At 42.1% G+C, this 21,792-nt stretch overlaps 2 protein-coding genes across 4 annotated transcripts; one reads left to right on the forward strand and one right to left on the reverse strand.

Annotated features, from left to right (window-relative positions):
- Positions 1-2,066: 2,066 nt before the first annotated feature.
- dyrk2 (dual-specificity tyrosine-(Y)-phosphorylation regulated kinase 2) lies at positions 2,067-13,346 on the reverse strand. The gene is made up of 7 exons (XM_044021721.1): positions 13,266-13,346; positions 9,228-9,331; positions 6,227-6,557; positions 5,900-6,063; positions 5,416-5,805; positions 5,236-5,326; positions 2,067-4,984 (listed from the first exon to the last, which is right to left on the reverse strand). Exons 1-7 carry the CDS (start codon positions 13,303-13,305, stop codon positions 4,335-4,337), a joined length of 1,770 nt encoding a protein of 589 aa, XP_043877656.1. The 5' UTR covers positions 13,306-13,346; the 3' UTR covers positions 2,067-4,334.
- Positions 13,347-15,901: 2,555 nt separating this feature from the next.
- Positions 15,902-20,581, forward strand: LOC122766244 (F-box only protein 15-like). 3 transcript variants are annotated; one of them, XM_044020948.1, is made up of 10 exons: positions 15,903-16,199; positions 16,303-16,389; positions 17,175-17,279; positions 17,422-17,658; positions 18,459-18,656; positions 18,748-18,868; positions 18,946-19,028; positions 19,112-19,257; positions 19,962-20,086; positions 20,214-20,581. In XM_044020948.1, exons 1-10 carry the CDS (start codon positions 15,958-15,960, stop codon positions 20,478-20,480), a joined length of 1,611 nt encoding a protein of 536 aa, XP_043876883.1. In that variant the 5' UTR covers positions 15,903-15,957; the 3' UTR covers positions 20,481-20,581. The 3 variants fall into 3 exon arrangements, with proteins under 3 accessions (XP_043876884.1, XP_043876883.1, XP_043876885.1); XM_044020950.1 differs by having other exon boundaries at positions 19,967-20,086; positions 20,214-20,441; XM_044020949.1 differs by lacking the exon at positions 16,303-16,389 and having other exon boundaries at positions 15,902-16,199.
- The last annotated feature ends 1,211 nt before the right edge of the window (positions 20,582-21,792 follow it).

Here is a 21,792-nt window from a genome sequence, read left to right on the forward strand (position 1 = left end):
GTCGGAGTCTGAAAATAGTGCGTCCACAACGAATATGACACAAATATTCCAACAAAATCAACACAAAGAAAATTTGCCAATTTTTTTTGTCAAATTAAAATTCTAATATGGTAAAGTTCTTTCTCAAATAACGTGGAAAAAATACGCCAGCCCCCGCCTCTAAGTCGCGATACATTTTTTTTGCATATTTGGATCCGGAGTTATAATAACGGGCACTTGATTCATATTCACTCAACAGAAACCTGAGAAGTGTTGGCGCCATCTGGTGGCGACAGCTAATAAAAGCTAAATAATGGTTATTCACTTGTAGATGGAGCAACAACAAGAAAATGTACTGTAACAACAGCAGAATTCATAAATAACATAATATTTAAAGGGTTTTTGACTGTTGGGAAACCGTGGCACGTTCCAGTTGTCGTCAGAACTCGGAATTTTCAAGTTGTTTCTTTTTTTAAGTTAGGAAACTGAATATATGTACGCTGACTCAGATCATTTGTTTTTTTTTTGGTGCATTCCAGTTAGTTGGAAGTCGGAAAATTCCAACCAAAACGCTCTCCATAATTTGGATTTCTAACTCGAAACTCAACGTGAACAATGGCTAGTGTGAGATACTTTGCTCTTCCGACTTATAAACTGGAAAGTGGAGGCGGTGGTGAAGCCACTCCCATTTCTGACTTCTGACTTTCTAGACAAAACTTGTAAATACTAACTCCTCCCAAATGATCGGCCGATTTTGACCGTAAAGGGCATCAGCGCTAGTCCACAGCTTTTCACATTAGTCGTCGTAGATTCCGAAATATCTGAAATGATCTAAGATGCTAAAGATGATGCTAATGATGCTGTTTGGCAGAACTTTCCATCGGGATGACTTGCACCAAAGTTAGTGTTTGTTGCTATGACATCAACACTAAATGTGTGTGTGTGGGCGTGTTCTGGGTGGGCGTGGCATGGCGAGATACTGAAGGCACAAAGTTACTCCTAGACTCAGCACTCCTCACTTTAAAAAAACAACAAAAAACGTAAGAAAAACTTTAAAAACACAATCAACAAACCAATCAAATCTTTAGAAAACAAACACAAACATCAGAGAGGACCGCCCCCCACACGTTCTCCTCATCCTCCTCCAAGAGGGGGCGGAGCTTCCCCTGAGATGGGCGGAGCAGGTAGTGTCTGTGTTGTACGTTAGAAGTTCCTTCTGTGAGTCGCATCTTTGTCACCGCCCTGCGATCTTCTTCATCTTCCAAGTCGTCGTCGTCACTGCGTGGCCCGATTATCGGGGTACGTTAAGATACGTTAGCGTGTTTTTTTATGTGTTTGTGTGAGGGAACAAGCTTTTCAAAAACATCGCACATACCCACATTCAAGTATACGATATAAACGGCACTCGATCGTAAATATTTAGATAAATAAATATCAATTAAAGTGTACTCAATAAATAAGAAGCATCTTTTAAACAATCCTCCCCTTCTCGCGCCAATCACACGGATTGATCTTTAATACTAAACTGATCGACACTGATTGATCAGAGTTTCTATAACTGGTCATTTTGATATTTCACACGTTGGCTGATGTCTACGATATCTTAGGAACATGTTTCACGTCTTTATCTCAGCGCTAAGTCAAGTTTGTAAACCGCTCACTCTCCCACACCAAACCCCATAGAGAAAACCAGTGATTTTAGCTCACGGGGACACAGGAGCTGCTGGTCTACTGCTGCCTCGTGTGGTCACTTTGTGTCATTGAGTTAAGTCTCAACGATGGATTTCAAACGCCAAAGTCACAAAATAAGACATTTGAACTTATTGATGGAGGCAGCAGTGGATCAACAACTGCTGTGTGCTGTGACGTTAAAATCGCTGATTTTCTCAATGGAGTTTGGTGTGAGTTTGAAAAACAGTCTAACAGTGAGATTAAGTGGTAAACTTTTTTTTAATTTTATTTTTTAAATAGCGTAGAATGCAGTACGTGTTCTTTACTTGGTATGGACTCGTGTGCGTGCGTGTGACCAGTGTGGAAATTAAAATCTTGGTTCAATGACATGCAGAACCAGAAGGTTAGGTCTCTATAAATGGCAAACTTCTTCAGACCAACAGTGCAGTAATGCAGTGCTACAGTCTTTGGTCCTAAAATATGACTCCGGACGGAGCCTGTGTGTGTGTGTGTGTGTGATAATTTGAGGCAGCTGAGCTCAAGTTACAGTAAAGTTGAAGAACTCTTAAACTCCCAAAACTTAACAGTCGTCTAAACAATACAACTGTGCTATGATGAGACTTCTCTGCGCCTGGAATTTGACTCGCTTAAACAATAGCTGTTCCTTTTAAAATGCTCTTACTGTTCGTTGTCTGTCTCTCATTCATATAAACAAGACTTTGGTTTCTAAAACTTTTTTATTTTCTTTTAAATTATAAAAGCCCTTTGATTTATATATTTTTTTACTTCCATTAAACCTCCTTTTGTCGACTTTCCTCTTCTTTTTCAGCAGCCATTTTGTGTCAGATGTGGTTGATTGAGTGAAAATGCTGCTGGTTAACCTGTTTCCCTTCTCTTTCACCTCCTGACTCACTCTGCTAACCTTCACAACACTTTTTAAAAACACAAACATATTAATATGAGGAGTTAAAAAAAGATTTCATCATTCTGTCTGTGCTTTGTAAGGCTGGGCAGTGGAGAGCTAACAGGCTATGGCTAAAAAGAGGCTAAGGCTAGCTACCCAGACTGCCAAAAGAAGGCAAATATTGAGCCAGCTGTTGCTAGCCGACCGAGTCAAAGTTTGCTAGGCTAACAGTGTGACGGCTAAACACAAACCAGTAGCTGCCTAACGACGACCACTGTCGGTAAACAGTTAGTTAGCTAATCTGACAGGCACAAGGCTAGCTAAGAGAGTTAGCTGCTAACAGGTAGATCAGGTGCGTAAGTTAACCAGGCGCACTAGAGTGAGTAGCTTTAGCATGCTACTCGTTTTGTAGCCTCAGTATTAAAAAAAACATGGCTGGGCACTGAAACCTGGTTCCAATATGGCACCAGTTGTTGTCGTTAAAATTGCAGTTAGCATTTAGCATTTAGCATCACTGCCTCCTTCACTAACCACTGAATCACACTGTAAATGAGCTTTATACCTTACTTAATTTGAATGCCCTTATTTTAAGGGTGTATTTTGAATTATTTGTCAGTTTACTTCATGGACCTTCTTTGGTGTTTTACGTCGTTTATGTTGCAACACTGCCTTCTTCTCTTTTCTTCCCTGGCGACGCCTCACACAAGCACAAACAAGTCTTTGCAGATGATTAACTGAAGGTTTTATCGCTGATTAACCTTCAGAGTGGTCAGAACAGACGTGCTGCCGCAGTGTCAACCGAGGATAACATGCATTCAGAAAGATAACTATCCCCTGTTATTATCAACTGTAACCTTATTTTATTGAAAGGTTTGAGGGTTTTTTTCATGTCTAGGTGAATCCAATCTGTCTGTGAAGATTCCCAGTCATCCAGGTCAATGTATCTTCCGGAGTGTAGATCCAGGCAACTGGACTTAACCCTTCACCTCTCACCAGATGTGGCCTCTTTGGTCCTGAGAACCCTGACCCATTTGGATGAGAGGTGAAACATCTAAACTCAAGCAGGTCCAGATGCCTACATGTACGCTCGAGAACGGTCCTTCAAACCTGAAGAAAATAAGGAAACCATTTTATTTTTGAAAACTGAGTCCAGAAATCCGTTCAGTGTTTGAGAAAACTGCAGTTTGACCTACTTCTTTGACCCAAGTATCAAACGGCGCCCTGTAAGCACTCGCTATATTTGAGAGTTGCATTTTTTTCCCTCTGTGGTCGCGTTAAGGCAAAACTCGTCCAGTTTCTCTCAGACTTGTGTAGCCCCACAAGAACCTTTGGAGCCCTCTAACGCGATGCAAAGGCTATCCTCAAGCTGGACACGCTACATAGCGAGTTGAGACCAGGCTTAAGTTCAACTAAATGGATTTATGCTAAAAGAAAACAAAAAAGCCTTGTTCCCTCCTTCAGCACCATGTTTATCAGAGTGTGTTGTATTTGTGTTTGGAGCTACAGAGAAGTGTAGTGTGTTAAATATTTGTTGAGACTGACAACGCACCCCGGTTGATCAATCAGGTTTCCTCATGCTCCACTTACGTCCAAGTCTTGCCTTTCTGCACACGTTAGCATCCCAGTGCAAAGCTCCTACGATTGTGTTAGTTTTGAATGCACCCCAACAACGCTGTGAAAAATCACTGCGAAAAAAAACAAGCACTCCTCAGAAATGGATGAACCAGCTGTTTTCAGGTCAGTCTGGTTGCTCACCACAGCGAGTGGGGTGCATTCAATCTCAGCTGACCAGTTTGGGCAGAACTGTTCTAGGCTGGATGTTTCCATTGGCGTCAGTAATTGTGGCTAAGTTAGTCCTGGTTTTGGAGGTGGATGATATGGTGGTTGAGGAGGTGGTGGCTAGTTTGGGGATGGAGGTGTTGGCACCTTCGGAGTTGCTTGTGGCCCGTTTGGATGACGAGCTCTTGTCCCCTGTGGTGGTTCCTGCTGGCGGCTTCGGAAGCCGCCTCCTTAGCCATGCGTGGCGCAGAGCTTGACTGGGCGTCATCCTGATCGCCGGGTCCCACTCCAGACACTGTTTGAGGAAGTCAAGGAACAGTGGGTCATCGCAACCTTTCAGGGCTGCATTCAAGTTTTTGCTGCCTGGCGGGCCGCGCACTTTCCCCCGCCGCGACCGTCCGCCGTTCAGCACAGTGGTGCCGTCAGGCAGCGTGGTGACAGTGCAGTACCGTGGGTAGCCTTTGGATGACACAAAGTTCTTGGCTCGTTTGGAGGAGTCGAGGAGCTTCTGGCTGGGCATGCCCAACAGTTCGACGATGCAGGCCATCTGGTCAGATTCATCCTCACCTGGTAACAACGGGTAACCAGTCAGCAGCTCAGCCAGAATGCAGCCCAGGGACCACATGTCGATGGGCATCCCATACCTGGAACCTGGAGGAGAGGGCAGAGGTCAACCAGTGCTAATGAATCATTTTCCAGACCAAACCAAAGGACTATGTTACCTTCCAGGCAGACTCCATACAGAACACTTCCATAAAAATCGACTTCCAGAGAGGTTCTGGAAGTTACTGGCACTGTGACTGACTTTGAATTCAGGATTTTTGTCACAGTAGCAGTTAGCCACCCAGGTGAAATTCTGGTGGTTGCAAAAAAAACCTCAAAGATTTGACTAAGGGTCTTACCTAGAATGACCTCTGGAGCTCGATAGAACCTGGACTGGATGTAGGTGTAAACTCTTTGATGTTCATAACAACTAGAACCAAAGTCGATGACCTTGAGACACAAGAGACGGACAACAAAAATGTTTCAGAACAACCTTTAAAAACTAACACAGGTAAACATCAATCTCTTGGCTGTTTTACCTTGATGCCACTGCGTCCCTGCTGCTTCAGTAAAATGTTCTCGGGCTTGAGGTCGCAGTGAATGATGCGGCTCTTGTGCAGCGAGTCCAGGCACTGCAGGATGGAGTGGGCAAACTTCCTAACCAGCGGAAGGCTGAAGCCCTGGTACTTGTTCTTCTTGATGAGCTCGTACAGGTTCATGCTGAGCAGCTCGAAGGTCATGCAGATGTGGTTCCGGAAGGTGAAGTTTTCCAGCATGTGGATGACGTTCATGCTCGAGTCCTTGTCCTGCTTCTTCAGGTGCTCCAGGATGCGGATCTCCTCTGCCACCTGCCGGTGGAAGCGCTTCTCGTTGCGCACCATCTTCAGGGCCACGTGGGTCTGCGTCTTGTGGTCGAAGGCCTTCACGACCTGCAGAGAAGTTAGAAACACAACATAATATGTTGTATTAGTCTTAAATATACAATAACTTTAAACGTTGTGAAATCAAAAAAGGAGCTCATACTTGTCCAAAGCTTCCTTTGCCGATGACCTTTAGGGCCTCGAAGCGGTAGGAGATGTGGTCATGTGGGACGTGGATGTACGACCCTTGATCGTCGTCATATCCCCCGTTGTTGGCTCCGCCCATCACCCCTGTCCTCTTCTTAGCATTGGGACCAACAAAATATACTGGAGAGAAAAAGCAGTTTTGATATCAACCAATGGAGATGAAGGAATAGTTGACGACACAGGTCTACGATTTCTTAAGAACAATATCTCTTCAGATATCGTAGACTGAAACTGACGTTTATTTTGGAAGGCGAGTGTTTTGTTAAGTGGCTAAAACCCTCACCTTCAAGGTAACTGAAAACCTCGTGATGTTCATACGTGGACATTTTGGACATGAACTGCTTCATGGCCTGCTCCGGAGACATGGGGGTGGGCTTTGGCTTGCTGTCCGCCGACTTGTTGGAGGCAGCGCTACCCTGGCGGCAGTGGTGGGCGGGGTCTGAGCCTGAGGACGGCCGGTCGGACAGTGGCGGGCCCGGCCGCGAGGAGCTGAGCGGAGCCAGGCCGTTGGGCTGCGAGGTCAGCACGGGCCGCTTGTTCGTGTTCTCCTCGTACAACTGCGTGATGTGCACATGTGACTGGACCGAGTCTGACATGGTGGTTTTAGAGCTTCCCTAAAACAGATTAGAGAGAGCTATTTAGCCTCTTTCATGCTAAAAAAGCAGGTTTTTTATCTGCTACAACCTGAAACACACCAGAAACAAAACGAATCAGGCGAAAAAAAGAAACCGACAACACTATGAGGCTCAGTGACGATGTTACCTAACTCCCGGTGGACTGTACGCTGAAAGGTACAATATCGCCCTCCTATGTTCAAAGTTCTTATTACAACATATTTATTCTTGTTCTGGCAAAATCTCGCCACAACAGAAACCCCACATAAATCATACTTTACGATACGTGGTTTTCAGTCGGGAAAAGTGCGCTAACTTCTCTAACCGTTTCTTTTTAAAACTGCGTAAAGAAAATTGCGATAAAGATTTCCCATAGGAATAAACAGGGAGTGTCATGTTACAGCAGTTAATCCTTCCTCTGCTGCGATTTGTTTACCGTTCGTTCTCTCGTCTCCCTTCGTACCTTTTTCGGACACCAACTCCTCCCACACCCATTCGGATAACAAAACTTGTGGCTTTCACAGGTTTTTGTAATTATTATTATTATCTGTCGTCGTTGTTGCTGTTTTACTGAAACATCGCATCACTGTCTCCTCCCACTTCTTCTCCTTCTATCCCCGATGATCCTTAACAGGTTTCACGTGCTTTTCCAAACATTCTGCGCCGGCTGCCATTTTGTTTCCCCCATTGAAAAAAAAAATGAACGCAGACAAAAAACACGGTCGCCTGCCTCGTCGTCATCTGAGCACAGAGAGCGGTGGTGACCATCATCTGCCTTTGATCCACGCCGGCAGCAGACGTGGATCAAAGGCAGCGGCGTGCATCCTTAAGAAGACGAAGAAAACTTTGAAATCATCTTTAAACTGTGACTGAATAAACGCTTACGAACAACTGAACTGAAACTAGACTTTCAAAAAGTGATACCGATAATAGTCCGACCGTCGTTTCAGACCATTCATGAACGTATGATGCCGAGTCATTTCAAATACAAACATAAAAGACAAAAATAAACAGCCCAAACATGACTCAGCTAAAATGCATTCGTCATAGTCCATAATAAAGCGTGGTATATATATATATTTTTTCATCGGTCTTGATATCCGATAAACCGATATTCCCTGTTTTTTTTGCCGATAATAACTGAATAATACACTTTATTTGAAAACACCCACGGACACAAAAAGCAAATAAAGTATAAAAACAGTAGCGATGCACGATGTTATCAGCATCATATCGGCATATTTGATACATATCGGCAAACACTTAAAATCCCTTGATGTGATTAAGCTGCTAGTGCCCTCTACAGCCATTCATTTGTTTTACGTCTATTTATTTTTGCACAATTTCACGACAGGTAAAACATACAAGAGAACTATAAAATAAAATTATAACTTAATGTTAATGACAAACATTGACAACATTGAAATTAAATCAAATAAACGTTCACCAAACTGCTGTCGTGTATAGGCACGTGAATAAAAATAACGTTAAAAACAAAAAATACTGTAATTATACCGCAAAGAAAACGTCCATTTAAATCTATTTTCTTCAGAGAAAATGCAGGTAAACAAGCAGCTCGATCAATTTAATAATGTCATCATAAATAATCAATATCGGTCTGTCTTTGTCTCCTGCTCAGTGAGTCACTCCCTGTTGCCACAGCGACCAGCACACCTGGGCCCTTTCACATGACAGGCGGAGCCTTTGGATTCAGTTCAGTGTTTAAGCACACACACACACACAGAGACACACACACAGACACAGACACAGACACAGACCCACACACACACACACAACCAGTTTCTCAGAAATGCCTCATTAGGACCAGGTTTTAGTCTCTTGGTCCTGACAAGGTCAGCATTTATTAAGGTCCTGAAGAGGAAACAAGTACAGGAACACACACACACACACACACACACACACGGCAAAGTGACCCAGTTCTAAGACCGTGTGTGTTATTGTTTGAATAATTTCCTTATTTTTACACCACACACACACACACACACACACGTGTGATTGTGTGTGTATATGTTGTCACTAGTTACAGTGACACGTGAGAACAGAATGTTTGGCTCTCATCTGACTCACACACACACACACACACACACACACACACACACACACACTAACACACACACACACACGACCAAAAGTATTTGTTCCATATTGATCGATCAGCTGACTTCCTCCTTGATTGAGTGATCGTACATTCAGTCCTCAATAATTAAATAGGTCAGCCTTATTCAACTGTGTGTTATCATGACTGAGCTGTGAGCGCCCCCTGCCCTGAGAAGCAGGCAACTGATGTTTGTAAACCACTCCGCTCACTCCCCCCACACCAAACCTCATAGAGAAAATCAGTGATTTTAACCTCACACACAGGAGTTGTTGATCCACTGCTGCCTCCATTGCTAAGTTTAAATGTCTTATTTTGTCACTTTGGCGTTTAAAATCCTGCATTTGGATTAACTTCAGTGACACAAAGTGACCACACGAGGCAGCAGAGGACCAGCAGCTCCTGTGTCCCTGCGAGCTAAAATCGCTGATTTTCTCTATGGGGTTTGGTGTGAGTGAGTTTACAAACTTCAGTTTCTTGTTGATGAGTATGGGTGTTATGAACGTGATGATGATGTAATATCCACGCGCGCACACGTGTGTGTGTGTGTGTACCGTCAGTGGGTGGTGGTTGTTGTTCCGCAGCGGCGGCAGGGCGGCGGGCGACGTCGTCTGAGAGCCGCTGTGACCAGGAGAGTAGACCGGCTCGCCCACTTTGCCTGGAAATAAACCACAAAAAAAAGATGAGTTTCATCATTTTATTTTGGAGGGTGAGTGCGATTTCCTGTCGGTACAAAATATGAGTCCAGTGTGTTTTTGCTCTGATGTTTGAGTTTAAATTTGCCTTAAAAGGGCTGAGAAACACAGGCAGGATGAACATTAGTGTTTGATTTTTCTTCAGAAGTTAACCATAAACCAATTATTTTCTTTATTATTTTCATAAACTGTCAATTAGTTTTAGTTGTTTGTTCCATAAAAAGTTGAAAAATGTTTCTTGTTTTTGTACACACACCAAAAAAGGATTGAGTTTTAATGATTTCTTCGTTTTGTGGCGCAAAGAAACCAGAGAATATTCACATTTGTGGATCTTTTTGCTGTTTTCTGCCCATAATGTATTTTAAAATGACATTTAACACACTTCTTCAACTTTTTAATCCCAACAATTATCATTACTGACTGATTTTAATCCGTTTATGTGACCAATTAGTGATAAAAATAATCAGTAGTTGCAGCTGTAGTGAAATGTGATGCTGGTTCTGCTCAGACCGGAAAGACCCAGGACCGGATCACATAAGAGGATGAAGGTTTTAATATAGACTGATAATCCCACACACACACATTCTCTCGCTCAGGTTTGCATCGTCTGCCTCAAACACCAACAGTCGTCATCTTATCAAGGAACTATGGCGATCACAAGAAGATTAATCTACGATCACAGGCGCGTTTGTCTGCTTTCAGTCAGGACGTGATGTCACAGAGGGGACTGCGGGCGAGGGGCGGAGCCTCGCAGACAGATGGCGCGTGCTGCCGCCTTTAATCTGAGCGAATAATCCTGTTAATGGAGATGAGTACGAACGTCACACTGTGACCCAACTACACAGCAGAGAACACACACACACTTATTTACTTTTTTCAAACAAGGAAGCCCCTTTAATCTGAAAAATACATTTTATCCATTTGACTAAAAGGTTCATGTAATAAAACTACATCAGTTTAAGTCTACAGTATCGTTAGAACACGTTTCACGTCTTTATCTCACTGTGAGACGGACTTTTCCAACAGGAAACTGAAGTTTGTAAACCGCTCACTCTCCCACACCAAAGCCCATAGAGAAAACCAGTGATTTTAGCTCACGGGGGACACAGGAGCTGCTGGTCTACTGCTGCCTCGTGTGGTCACTCTGAGTAATTTAAGTAAATATGAACGCCTGATTTTGAATGCCGAATTCGCAAAATAACACACGTGAACTTAGTGATGGAGGCAGCGGCGCATCAGCAACTCCTGTGTGCTTGTGATGTTAAAATCACTGATTTTCTCTATGGGCTTTGGTGTGGGAGAGTGAGTGGTTTAAAAACTTGAGTTTCTCGTCAGAAAATTCTGTCGACATGTTCTTCAGACATCACAGGCTTTAGCTGATGCAGGTTTTTATTCACGTGTCCCTCGCAGACACAGGGAGTGCCCTCATGTGTATGTAACAACAATTCAGAAACTACCCCTTTAAGGCACATCTGAAGATGCAGTGTAACCTATCGTGACCTATATTCAAATTACACCTCAATCATTTTTTTTCGCAGCTCTGTCCTCCGTCAGCGCCGCCTCCACACTGTACGGAACACCGGAGAACACGCGCGCCATTCCTCGCCACGGGCCGCCTGACAGATGCACGCTAACAGAGTGTAACAGCAGCGCGCTGTATGTGAACCCGACACCAGGCTGGAAATGCCAGAGTGCCGGCGAGCGGCCGCGGCATGCTGCTCGACCGGACGGGTGGGAAAATCTGGAGCAACGTCTGTGTGTGTGTGTGTGTGTGTGTGTGTGTGTGCAGCTCAGAGAGGTTCACACAGTGACCTGTAAAGTACGAAGGAGGAGGAAGTAAGACATAATGTCCCTTTAATCGTTTTAACTGTGTCTACGTCCCAACGAGGCTCCTGTAGAAAAACACCTGGCCACAACTGTCAAAAAGCATGAACTCGATAATAATTCCCACAACATCTTTACACTGTAAAACTTCACTGAACCTGCATTAATTTAAATCTGCGATATCTGCTTTCACAGAACACCACTCACTCTCCCACACCAAAGCCCATAGAGAAAATCAGTGATTTTAACATCGCAGCACACAGGAGTTGTTGATCCACTGCTGCCTCCATCACTAAGTTCAAATGTGTTATTTTTGTGAATTCGGCATTTGAAATCCAGCATTCAGATTTAGTTAAATGACACATTCTGACCACACGAGGCAGCCGTAGACCAGCAGCTCCTGTGTCCCTGTAAGCTTAAACCATTGATTTTTGGTGTGGACCTGGATAGTCCATAATATTTAGCATTTGTTGGCTCAACTTTAGACATACTAAGCTAAAGTGTGTTTGAATATGTGTTTAATTTCTTCAAAATAAGAATATTGTTTCGTTTTTGTAGACTTAGAAAGAGCCTTTTAAATGTACTTTGCACAGAAGAGTCAACTGTTTATGCAATCTGCATTCTCACCATTACATGTCACTAAAGGCCTCATCGACACGGAAAAACTTCCCCAAATACGATCTTTATCCTTTTTCGTTCTTTACAACATTTTCTGTAAACACAGTAATGTTTTTAAGAAATTCATACATGGTAAAACTCTCCAAAAATGACTCTAAACACTGTCGTACATTTGCCGGGCCTGTATGTGGCGCTGTAACACTGCTATGGAAATGATGCTAGCACTGTGTACAAAACTTCAGGTCTTGCACTTCAGGTCTCCTAAACGCAGATTCCGCGTATCAGACTAAACGTTACGATACGTTACAAAACTTCTGCGGACTGTCACATTCTTTGTTATCGGAACCCGGAATTTCTGGATACCCACCATACAAACACATGAACACTTCTGTCGTATTTGTTTCACGATTAAATCAGTCGTACACGTAGTACTATTAAATGTTTAGTCGTAAACATGTTGCTATGCTATTAATGTGCACTTAATACCACATTCAGCATCCATGTTCAACGGGAACACAGTAAACGCTGACTTCCCAGTTCCGATTTTAGCGGAAACACAACGTAGCATTGTTCTCACACACTGGACCTTTAACTCCGAGTATTCACAACAAACTATTTCTGATTTTTCTTAAAAATGCACACAGATTGCTAGATACATTTGTTACTAATAATATACTTTTTACGACTTCTCAATCAGAACGCGATACACTCCCAGTTCCGACTTCCCAGTTCCGATGTAAGCGGAAACAGAACATAGCACACTGGACCTTTAACTCCGAGCGTTCACAACAAACTATGACCGATTTTTCCAGGTAACCAGGTTACGGGCAGAACGTGACATTGACACTCGTAATAACATACCATAATAACAACATTACGAAGCTAAAACACCGGGTGACCTCACACTGAACCGAACCGGAGCTGGAGGCCACGGATTTACCCCAGCAACCGAAAACACCCTCACGAAAACAGCCAAACACGGTCCCCACGAAGCAGAAAAAGACAAAAAGACACGGGGGGGAAATGTGTCCACGGGCCGCGGTGGTGTTATAAAGGCATCATACAGCGTCACAGTGTGGATTAAAGTGGCAGTAAAACACTGGAGAGCTGTCTCGATCTGCTGGTTAGCTCTCTAAAAATAAACCTGACAGACACAGAGAAGAAGAAGCTGGAGACGCTTTCATTCTCCTGTTTTTTACCCCTTTAAATCCACACATTCACACCGCACACGTCTCCCTTTCATGACATTATACTGTTAATTAAATTAACACGGGGGGACACAAAAAAAAGACAATTTCTGTGATAATCCCTGTCTGTTTTGTTAGTGATTGACCGCAGCTGCTAGCTTCATTCACTCATCCCCTGTCATTTCTCGTAGACCACACTCGGCGGCGCGTCCCTGACACACTGCCCGGGCTGAGGCGCCCCGCGGCCGGATACACAGGCTGTGCTCACCCGTCGGAAGGACCGAGGCTCCGGGCTTCTTGGTTAACATGGCGGCCGCTCCTCTCCTCTCCTCTGGGCACACAGAGGCAGGACGCCTCCTCTTCCTCCATCCGCAGCTCCTCCTCTTCCTCCTCCCACTTCCCCCTCCCCTCCGGAATCACTCGTCAACTCACGGCGTCACTGACGAAACAATAATAATAACACTTATGTCAACAACACCGTCATAATGCACGTTTTTCCCCTTTAAATTCACTGTTTGTACACGTGTCGTTACACACTTTGAATTTGTTTTCTAATTTAAACGCATGTCTTCAAATCTTATACGATTTGTATGATTAGAAACTTTGTGAAATAATATAAATGAAAATATTATGATGATATTGCACTGATATCACAACAAAAACTGTACACTAAGCTAAGGACATTACAATTACTACATTATTATTAGTACTATTTAAAATGTACTTACAAACAAATTTACGATTCGAAAGTTATTGGTACGCTTTCTCAAAGAAATACATTTTGTGACTGTGCAGACTGGACAGTGTGCACTGACTGTGTATGATCGCCATCTGCTGGACTGGAATGAGAGCACAAATACGCGTGTGCAGAATGCTAGACTGATGCGTACCTGCGTCTTATTACAGCGCCCCCTACACGTAGACCTTGCATAGGCAAGCTCGCTCTCAGACTTTTCCAACAGGACACTGACTTGTTTCCACACCAGAGTCCATGGAGAATATCACTGATGGAGCTGCTGGTCTACTGCTGCCTCCTGTGGTCACTTTGTGTCACTGAGGCAAATCTGAACAAAGGATTTCAAAAGCCGAATTCTCAAATGGATCAGTGCAGTGGATCAACAACTCCTGTCTGCTGTGAAATTAAAATCACTGATTTTCTCTATGGGGTTTGGTGTGGGAGAGTGAGTGGCTTACGAACTTCAGTTTCCTGTTTTAAATGTGTTCGCAAGACATTGCAGACGATCAAAGATTGAACTTTGTGTCAATATAACACAAATATCACAAAATATCAACCAATCACTCTACCACACCAAAGTCCATAGAGAAAAGCAACAATTTTAGACACAGGAGCTGCTGGTCTACTGCTGCCTCGTGTGGTCACTTTGTGTCACTGACGGAAAATCTCAATGAAGGATTTCAAAAGCTGAAGTCGAAATAATAACACATTTGAACTTACTGATCGGAGGCAGCAGTGGATGTGTGTGTGTGTGTGTGTCTGTGTGTGTGTGTTAAAGCCTGTTGTTAATTGGCCGAATCGTTCTGCTCGTCTTCATTCACTGTTTTCCATCATCTTTTTACTCAGTATGTGTGTGTGTGTGTGTGACATTGTTGCCTAGAGACCAACAACATGTTTACATCAGAGAAACAGTTTCGCCGACCTGCTGTTGCTCCTGGGCCATGAGACGCTGACAGTCATGTTTGTTCTCCCTGTGTGTGTGTGTGTGTGTCTCAGGTTTCACAGCTTTTAGTTAAATTACAGAGTGGATCTCACTTATGCAACACTGACACACACACACACACACACAAACATGATCTGACTCAGCAGAAAACACATGACATCATCCTCTGTCTGACTCTGTCTGTCCCAGGTTTTAGTAGAAACGTCCTGGATGACGTCACTGAAGATTTTGTCTGTGTGTGTGATGTCATCACCACTTAGTCTTCACTCCCAGGTCTGTTTATTTTATTACTGTGAATATGATTAATAAACAAGGTGTGTTCGTATTGGAGAGCACATTGTTCATGATTTTTAAATGTTAAAGGACATATTTATTTGCTATTTGCATGAGCCTTGTGTTCGTGTTGTCACCTGAAGCAGACAACACGTCGAAAAGTAAAACTTTCTTTAAAAGGAGCCTATTTTATGGAGAATTATGTAATTAATTTAAAAAGACAGAGCAGAATTACTGTATATTTTACTATAAAAACATTATTACATTAGTTTAGAAATATAGAGCTGATAATTATTCTTTAAAAAAATGTCAAATTGTTTTCCAAAAACAGCTGTTTTCTTAACATTTTAAAGAAAGAAATATTAAATTAACAATACTTTTATGGGAACAAATATTTCATTCATTTACAAAGACAGCTTAATTGTATTTGACTATAAAATTGTTTGATTTTGAAAGAAATCTAACTCAAGAAAGAACTTTGCTAATTTTCCATCAAATAACCTCATTAATTTATAGATTTTCACAAATAAAGAATAAATATATCATTATTTCACAAACACGGGCCAGAAATTCAGTTTTCATGAAAAAACCTTTGACATAAATTCAGCTTTCTGTGATTCTGTTTTTTACAATGATTTAGAATTATGTTATAATGGCAAATTTCTAATTTTATTAGAAATGATGTCATTGAACAAGAAAAACACCAGATTGTTTTATTGAAAAAGTGTCTCATGAATTCAGAAAACTGCATAATTTCAGTCTGATATTAGAAAAAGTGATTCATTTATTTCAGAAAACACGCAATGGTTCTTAAATTGTTCATAAAAAGTGTTTTGTCACAATTACGTATTTCATGTAGAAAAACAGACCTTTTTATTCAATCCGCTCGTAGAATCTATAAAACCACAGTTTTTAAGATACAAGACTGCCATCTGGCGGTGTGGTGGTGTTATGACTGCGGACGGAGGAGAAATAAAGTGGCGGCAAAAACCAATCACCGGTGTCAAAATGGCGGCCGGACGCGGCGAGTTTTACTCGAGTGTTGCGGAGGGTTTTCTGAGGCTGTCTGCTCAGCTCGCTCCACCGGCTCCTGGTACACGAGCACCGGCTCTCAGCAGCAGAGGAGTGCCCGGTCCCGGCAGACGACAAGCCGAACCGGAGAGAAGACGCGCAGGAGGCCGAGGGAGGGGGAAGAAGAGGGGGAGACAACTGCCGCAAGCAGAACCGCCGGCTGGCAAGGTTGAAACCAGGTGAGCCGCCCGCCATGTTGACGTCACTGTTTTACACTTTTAATTAAGGATAAGAAATATTTCCTCTTGTGTTTATTAATAATTTTATTTATGTATGTATTAGCAACCCAAAAGAAGGAACACGCACAAAACACGGAGCAGATTTACTCAAAGTCAGAGATTCTTCATCTAAAGACAACTACTTGGAAAGGTGAGTCAGCAAATTAATGCTGCCGCCATCTTTGTTATTGTGCTTTGAAATACATTTAAGCAGTTAGCAGATGCTTTTAATCCAAAGCAACTTACAAAAGAGGAATAAACTACATATACTTCACTAGATAGGAGCGTGTTTGATTGTTAAATGTGTGATATTTACGCAGGTTTATCGGCAGGAATTTTACTTATTATACATGGATAATTATATTTAAAGTAAAAAACCGTGTGGTTTGAAGTCATTTCCAACTTCAACCAAGACATTATGATCCTAAAGTTGTGGTTTTGCGTGGATAAAAAGCTACAAAACTTTTGCAAATTCTCCTAAAACTTGTTGTGTATAAGCATTAACTGTGTGTTCCATTTGTAGTCGCAACTTGGAATTTCCTACTTGTTAACCTGGTTAATAACACTTCTGTCTTATTTGTTTTTCACGGAAATCAGTCGTACACGTAATACTGTTCGATATTTTTTTTTTTTATCTGTGGACATTTTGCTACATGGTACCGACTGATATTGCTAAGAACGACTAGCCCAGGATTCGTTTGTGCCAATATTTTTGTTTTTGCACTCTAGCTGTCGAGCTAAACAAAACATGATATTAATGTTAAAGGGATAGTTCTTTTTTTTTTTTGAAGAGTCATTTAACTCCATGCTACCATGTTTTCAGTCTAATGATATTTGTCGTGCTTCAACCTCCCTAATTGTCCGTGGTTTTTGATTGGCTAAATCACACGTGGAAAAAACAACTGTAACAAGTTGTTGCTTCTTCTTTTTCCTCAGGTTACCGACCGAGATCCTGATCAAGATCCTGTCGTACCTCAACGCACCTTCACTGTTCTGCATCAGTCATGTTAGCAAACTCTTCCTCCGGCTTGCCAACGACGAGTGAGTCCAACACGTTGAACACAACGTGTACTCTCTTTAAATGGGTTAATTCAAATGCTCCCTCAGAAGGAGGCGGGGCATTAAGTTTGTAAAGTATCTGCAGCTGAACGTCTGGCAACCTGTAAACGTTGTATCATCGCAGCGTCGTGTGGCAGAAGATTTACATGTCAGAGTTTATGAGTCAGACGTGGAAACCGAGGACGGCGGACGTTTTGGAGACAAAGGGCGTCGCCACGGAGATGGAGGACCAGTTGGTGGGTCACTGGAAGAAGATGTACTTCAGGACTGTGGCTGGACAAGAGATGGACAAGTGGAGGAGAGAACTGAAGGCCAAGAGTCCATACACGGGGCTGCCGCGCCAGACCGAGTGGGTCCTCAGGTACCGCAGCAGATTTAAGAACACAACAAAAGTGATTACTGCTGAAAGTAATCTGATTACATCACGTGATGGGTAATAAATGGGTAATCCGATTACATAATATATCTCAATAAAAGGGTGATGAATTTGTTTAAACAGGTAATCTGGTTACATGATTTATCATAGTGAATTGGTGATTAATTGGTCTGAACAAATGACAACATGATGCATTTCAATTAAAGGCTAATCGGATTAATTTAAGAGGATTGGAAAACAGATAATCTGATCACATATTGCAGTTTGACTAGTAATCTGATTACATAATGAACCTAATGTATAGGTAATCTGTTTACTCGACACAGTTTGAATAGATTCTGTTTGTATAATGCAGATTGGTTAATGGCTAATCTGGTTATTTGCTGTTGATTATAAACAGGTGAGTTACATTGTGTAGTTTGATTAATCGGTAATCTGATTTTAAAATGTAACTCATTACATGGATGCAGAATGCACTTCAATAAAGGTGTAATCTGATTAATTAATGCAGATTAATCAATAGGTATTGTAACTATGGAATTCTGATTTCTAAAAGTGTAATCTGATTAGTTAAAGGGGTTGTTGAACAGTTAATCTGATTACATGATGTAGTCGTCTAAAAGAAGTTAGGTTGATCACATCATGCATCTTAATACAACAACATTATGTGGCTTTTATAAATGGCTTGTCTTTTTTATAATCTGATTTGTAAATGATCTGTTTGCAGATTAAACAGGTAATCTGAGTACAGGACACAGTTTGTGTGTTTGAAACCTCCCCTCCAGGAACCTGAACATGAGTTGGGAGTTGACGGTGCACGACCGCTCTGGCTCGGAGAGTTGCCTCCACATGAGTCGAGCGCACTTCTCTGAATCGTCGGTCATCGTATGCTGGAACAAATGCAACTTCTCCAGCCATCGACACATCGCCAGTATCCAGCTGCACGGTGTCAGGAAGGAGGCGCCCAAGAGTCTGAAAATCGGGTAGTAAAAAAAACAACAAAAAAAACACATTTACCTGCAGCTCGTCCACAAGCGTCACCTGACCTCCTCCTGACCTCTGTCACGTCTCCAGGAAGGACTGGAGGTCTCTGATTTTAAGAGTGGACAGGGATTCGCCTCGCCGCGTCATCGGCAAAGACAAACTCATGAAACTGGTTCATGTGTCGCCCGGTGTTATCATTGGTGTCTGGAGGGTAAGAGTTCACGGGGGAGAATGGCGAGGATTCAGCTGGTACCATGTATGAACGCATGTGTGTGTATGTGAGGACAGGGTCAGGGAAACGTGGCCTTCATCATGATCAGCCTTCACTTCCACAAGCTCGTGGAGAAGAGTCTGCTCGGTTCTCCGGCCTGGTTCGTTCTGATCCTCCTCCGCACACAAACAAGTTTCATCAGTTTGAGTCTGTTTTAAATCTAAACTCGTCTTCCTCTCATAGTCCGTACTCTGGACCCGTGGAGCGACCGCTGTCCTGCAGCTGGGACCCTAAACTCGGTCTCCACGGTTACACGCTGCACTTTGTTCTGCACAACACGGGCACGGCGATCATGTCGGGTCACTCCCGCCAGCTCTCCTGTCGCACAGGTAATCTGATTACACCACCACCTTTGACAAGTGGGTAACCGGATTCCATAATCTAAAAATCTAAACACAGGTAATTGGGCTAAATGATGCCGTTTGATGAAAGAAGTAATCTCATTACAATGCCAGATTGATTGATAAATAAGTAATCCAATTTAACAGAACATGGGTAATCAGATTACATGTTACAGATCCATAAATATCTGACTACATAATGGAACAATAAGCAACCTGATTACATGATGTCATTTTAAAAAATGTAATCACGTGCAGTTTGATTTACATGTAATCAGATTACAGGTAATCTGATTAGATGATTCTGCTTGGTTAACAGTTGATCTTCTGACTGAGCAGTGTTGCTCAATTAATGGGTAACCTGATTACAAAATGTATCTCAATTAATAGATAATCTGATTGCATTGTGTAGTTTGGTAAATGGATTACCTAGTGCAGATTATAAATTTGAACAGAGCTACTGGCAGCTCTTCGTCTGGTTACTAAACACAGATTGTATCGTCCGATTACATATTGTAAATGCTTGTTGACAGTTTTATTGCATGTTGTGATTGAATTGTTTTTATTTCGTAAACAAAATGAAGTCGTTTTTTTCTGTGAAAAAGAAGAAAAGACGATTTTCATTTAAATGCGATGACAAAACCGACGATTTTGAACCTGAAACCGAACGTCTGTCATGTGACTGCGTTCAGTTCAGATCCAGCACGGACTGTTGGAGCTGAGGTTCATCAACCGGACCAACGTGTCGCAGCACAGGTCGCTGTCGGGAAACGTGAACCTGCCGTGGAAGAGCGACTCTCTGGAGGGTTCAGTGGAGGTGAGACTGTCACACGCGCTAACACCCGCCTCTCTTTAGCTCCGGCGCTTATTTTATACATCGACGACTGTCCGACAAACCCTCAAGACTGTCTTTAGTTCTCGCGCTTCTTTCTCGCGTGGCACAGAACTGCTGCATCATGACGATGACGCTCCTCGACGAGTCCCAGGAACCCTTCTGGTGCGTCAGCTCTCCCATCTGTATCCGGATGGCAGAGAAGCCGCCGCGCTCGGACTACAGCGGCGAGTGCTTCCTGATGGACTACCGGGACGCCGACGGTAAGGTGAAGATGGAGCTGGTGTGGCTGAAGGAGGAGAAGCAGTTTTTCCTCTTCGGCCTCACTGTCTACGTCTCCGTTTTTAAAGTCTACAAATACTACGGCCGAAGCAGCTGAGTTTGTGACGCGACGCTCTGACTCATCAGTTCTTCTTTTCTGTTCAGAGGAAAATTTCATCACTTGTTCACAAAGTGAATAAAACATTCATTTGTACACGACGCAAGCATTTCTTTTATTTTGAAACAAACACTGAGGTAACCAGATTAAAATTACCATTTGAGCGTAGCTATACTCTTAATGTTTCAATTGCGTGATGCAGATTGTAAAGTAATCAGATGACGTAATGTAGCTAATTTATAGATAATCTGATAACCCAACACAATTTGATCAACATGTTCTGATTGCACAATGCAAATTGGCCAGTGTGGGTAATCTGATTAAGTAATCCAGATTGATCGACTCGGCTAATCTGAATACATAATCTACTTTGATTTGCAGGTAATCTGACTATATGTGGCCCAGTAAATGGAGCTTAATGTCCTTACATCACTGTTATCAAGAGATAATCGTGTTATATAATTACACAAATGGTAATCTGATTACATAAAAGTGGGGGTTGGTGAACAAGTGATCAGATTACGCGAGGAAGTACATACAGCAGATTTATGTGCAGGTAACCTGATTACAGTAGAGAATGCCTGTGCTCATATGTAACGTACTTGGGTGCCATCTAGTGGAGAAACATGGTACTGCAGTTAAGCCACAGTAGTTTATTTTTTCCAATCATCTCAATCTGAAAAAGCAACTAGAGATTATTTTCATTATTGGTTAATCACAGATTAATCTGATTATTGTAAGTGTGACGGCCATTTATTACTGTGATTTTTGTCGGTATTTTCGTGTTTGTGTGTGTGTGTCTATATGTATATGTGTGTATATGTGTATGTGTATATATATATATATATATACATATATATATATATACACACACATATGTATTTATATGTATATATATATGTGTGTGTGTGTGTGTATATATATGTGTGTGTATATATATGTATGTGTATATATATATATATATGTATGTATGTATATGTATATATATATATATGTATATGTATATATATATATATGTATATGTATATATATATATATATATATGTGTATATATATATGTGTATATATATATATATATATGTATATATATAAAAAAAAGTGTGTGTGTGTGTGTGTGTACACATATGTACTGTGTTTTATTTGAAATTGACATTTAAAGCCCAGGAAAGTGTTGATGCGCTGTTGACACAAAATGGCCGCCTCCCTAAAAGTAAACACTTGAAACGATGACACCTTATTCCTCTGAAAACTGCTTAAATTTCAATTTGAAAGAAATTATTTGATTATTAATCAACAAATTCACGCCTTCTCG

The sequence above is a fragment of the Solea senegalensis genome, linkage group LG3, assembly GCF_019176455.1.
Source record: "Solea senegalensis isolate Sse05_10M linkage group LG3, IFAPA_SoseM_1, whole genome shotgun sequence".
NCBI classification, from domain to species: Eukaryota; Metazoa; Chordata; class Actinopteri; order Pleuronectiformes; family Soleidae; genus Solea; species Solea senegalensis.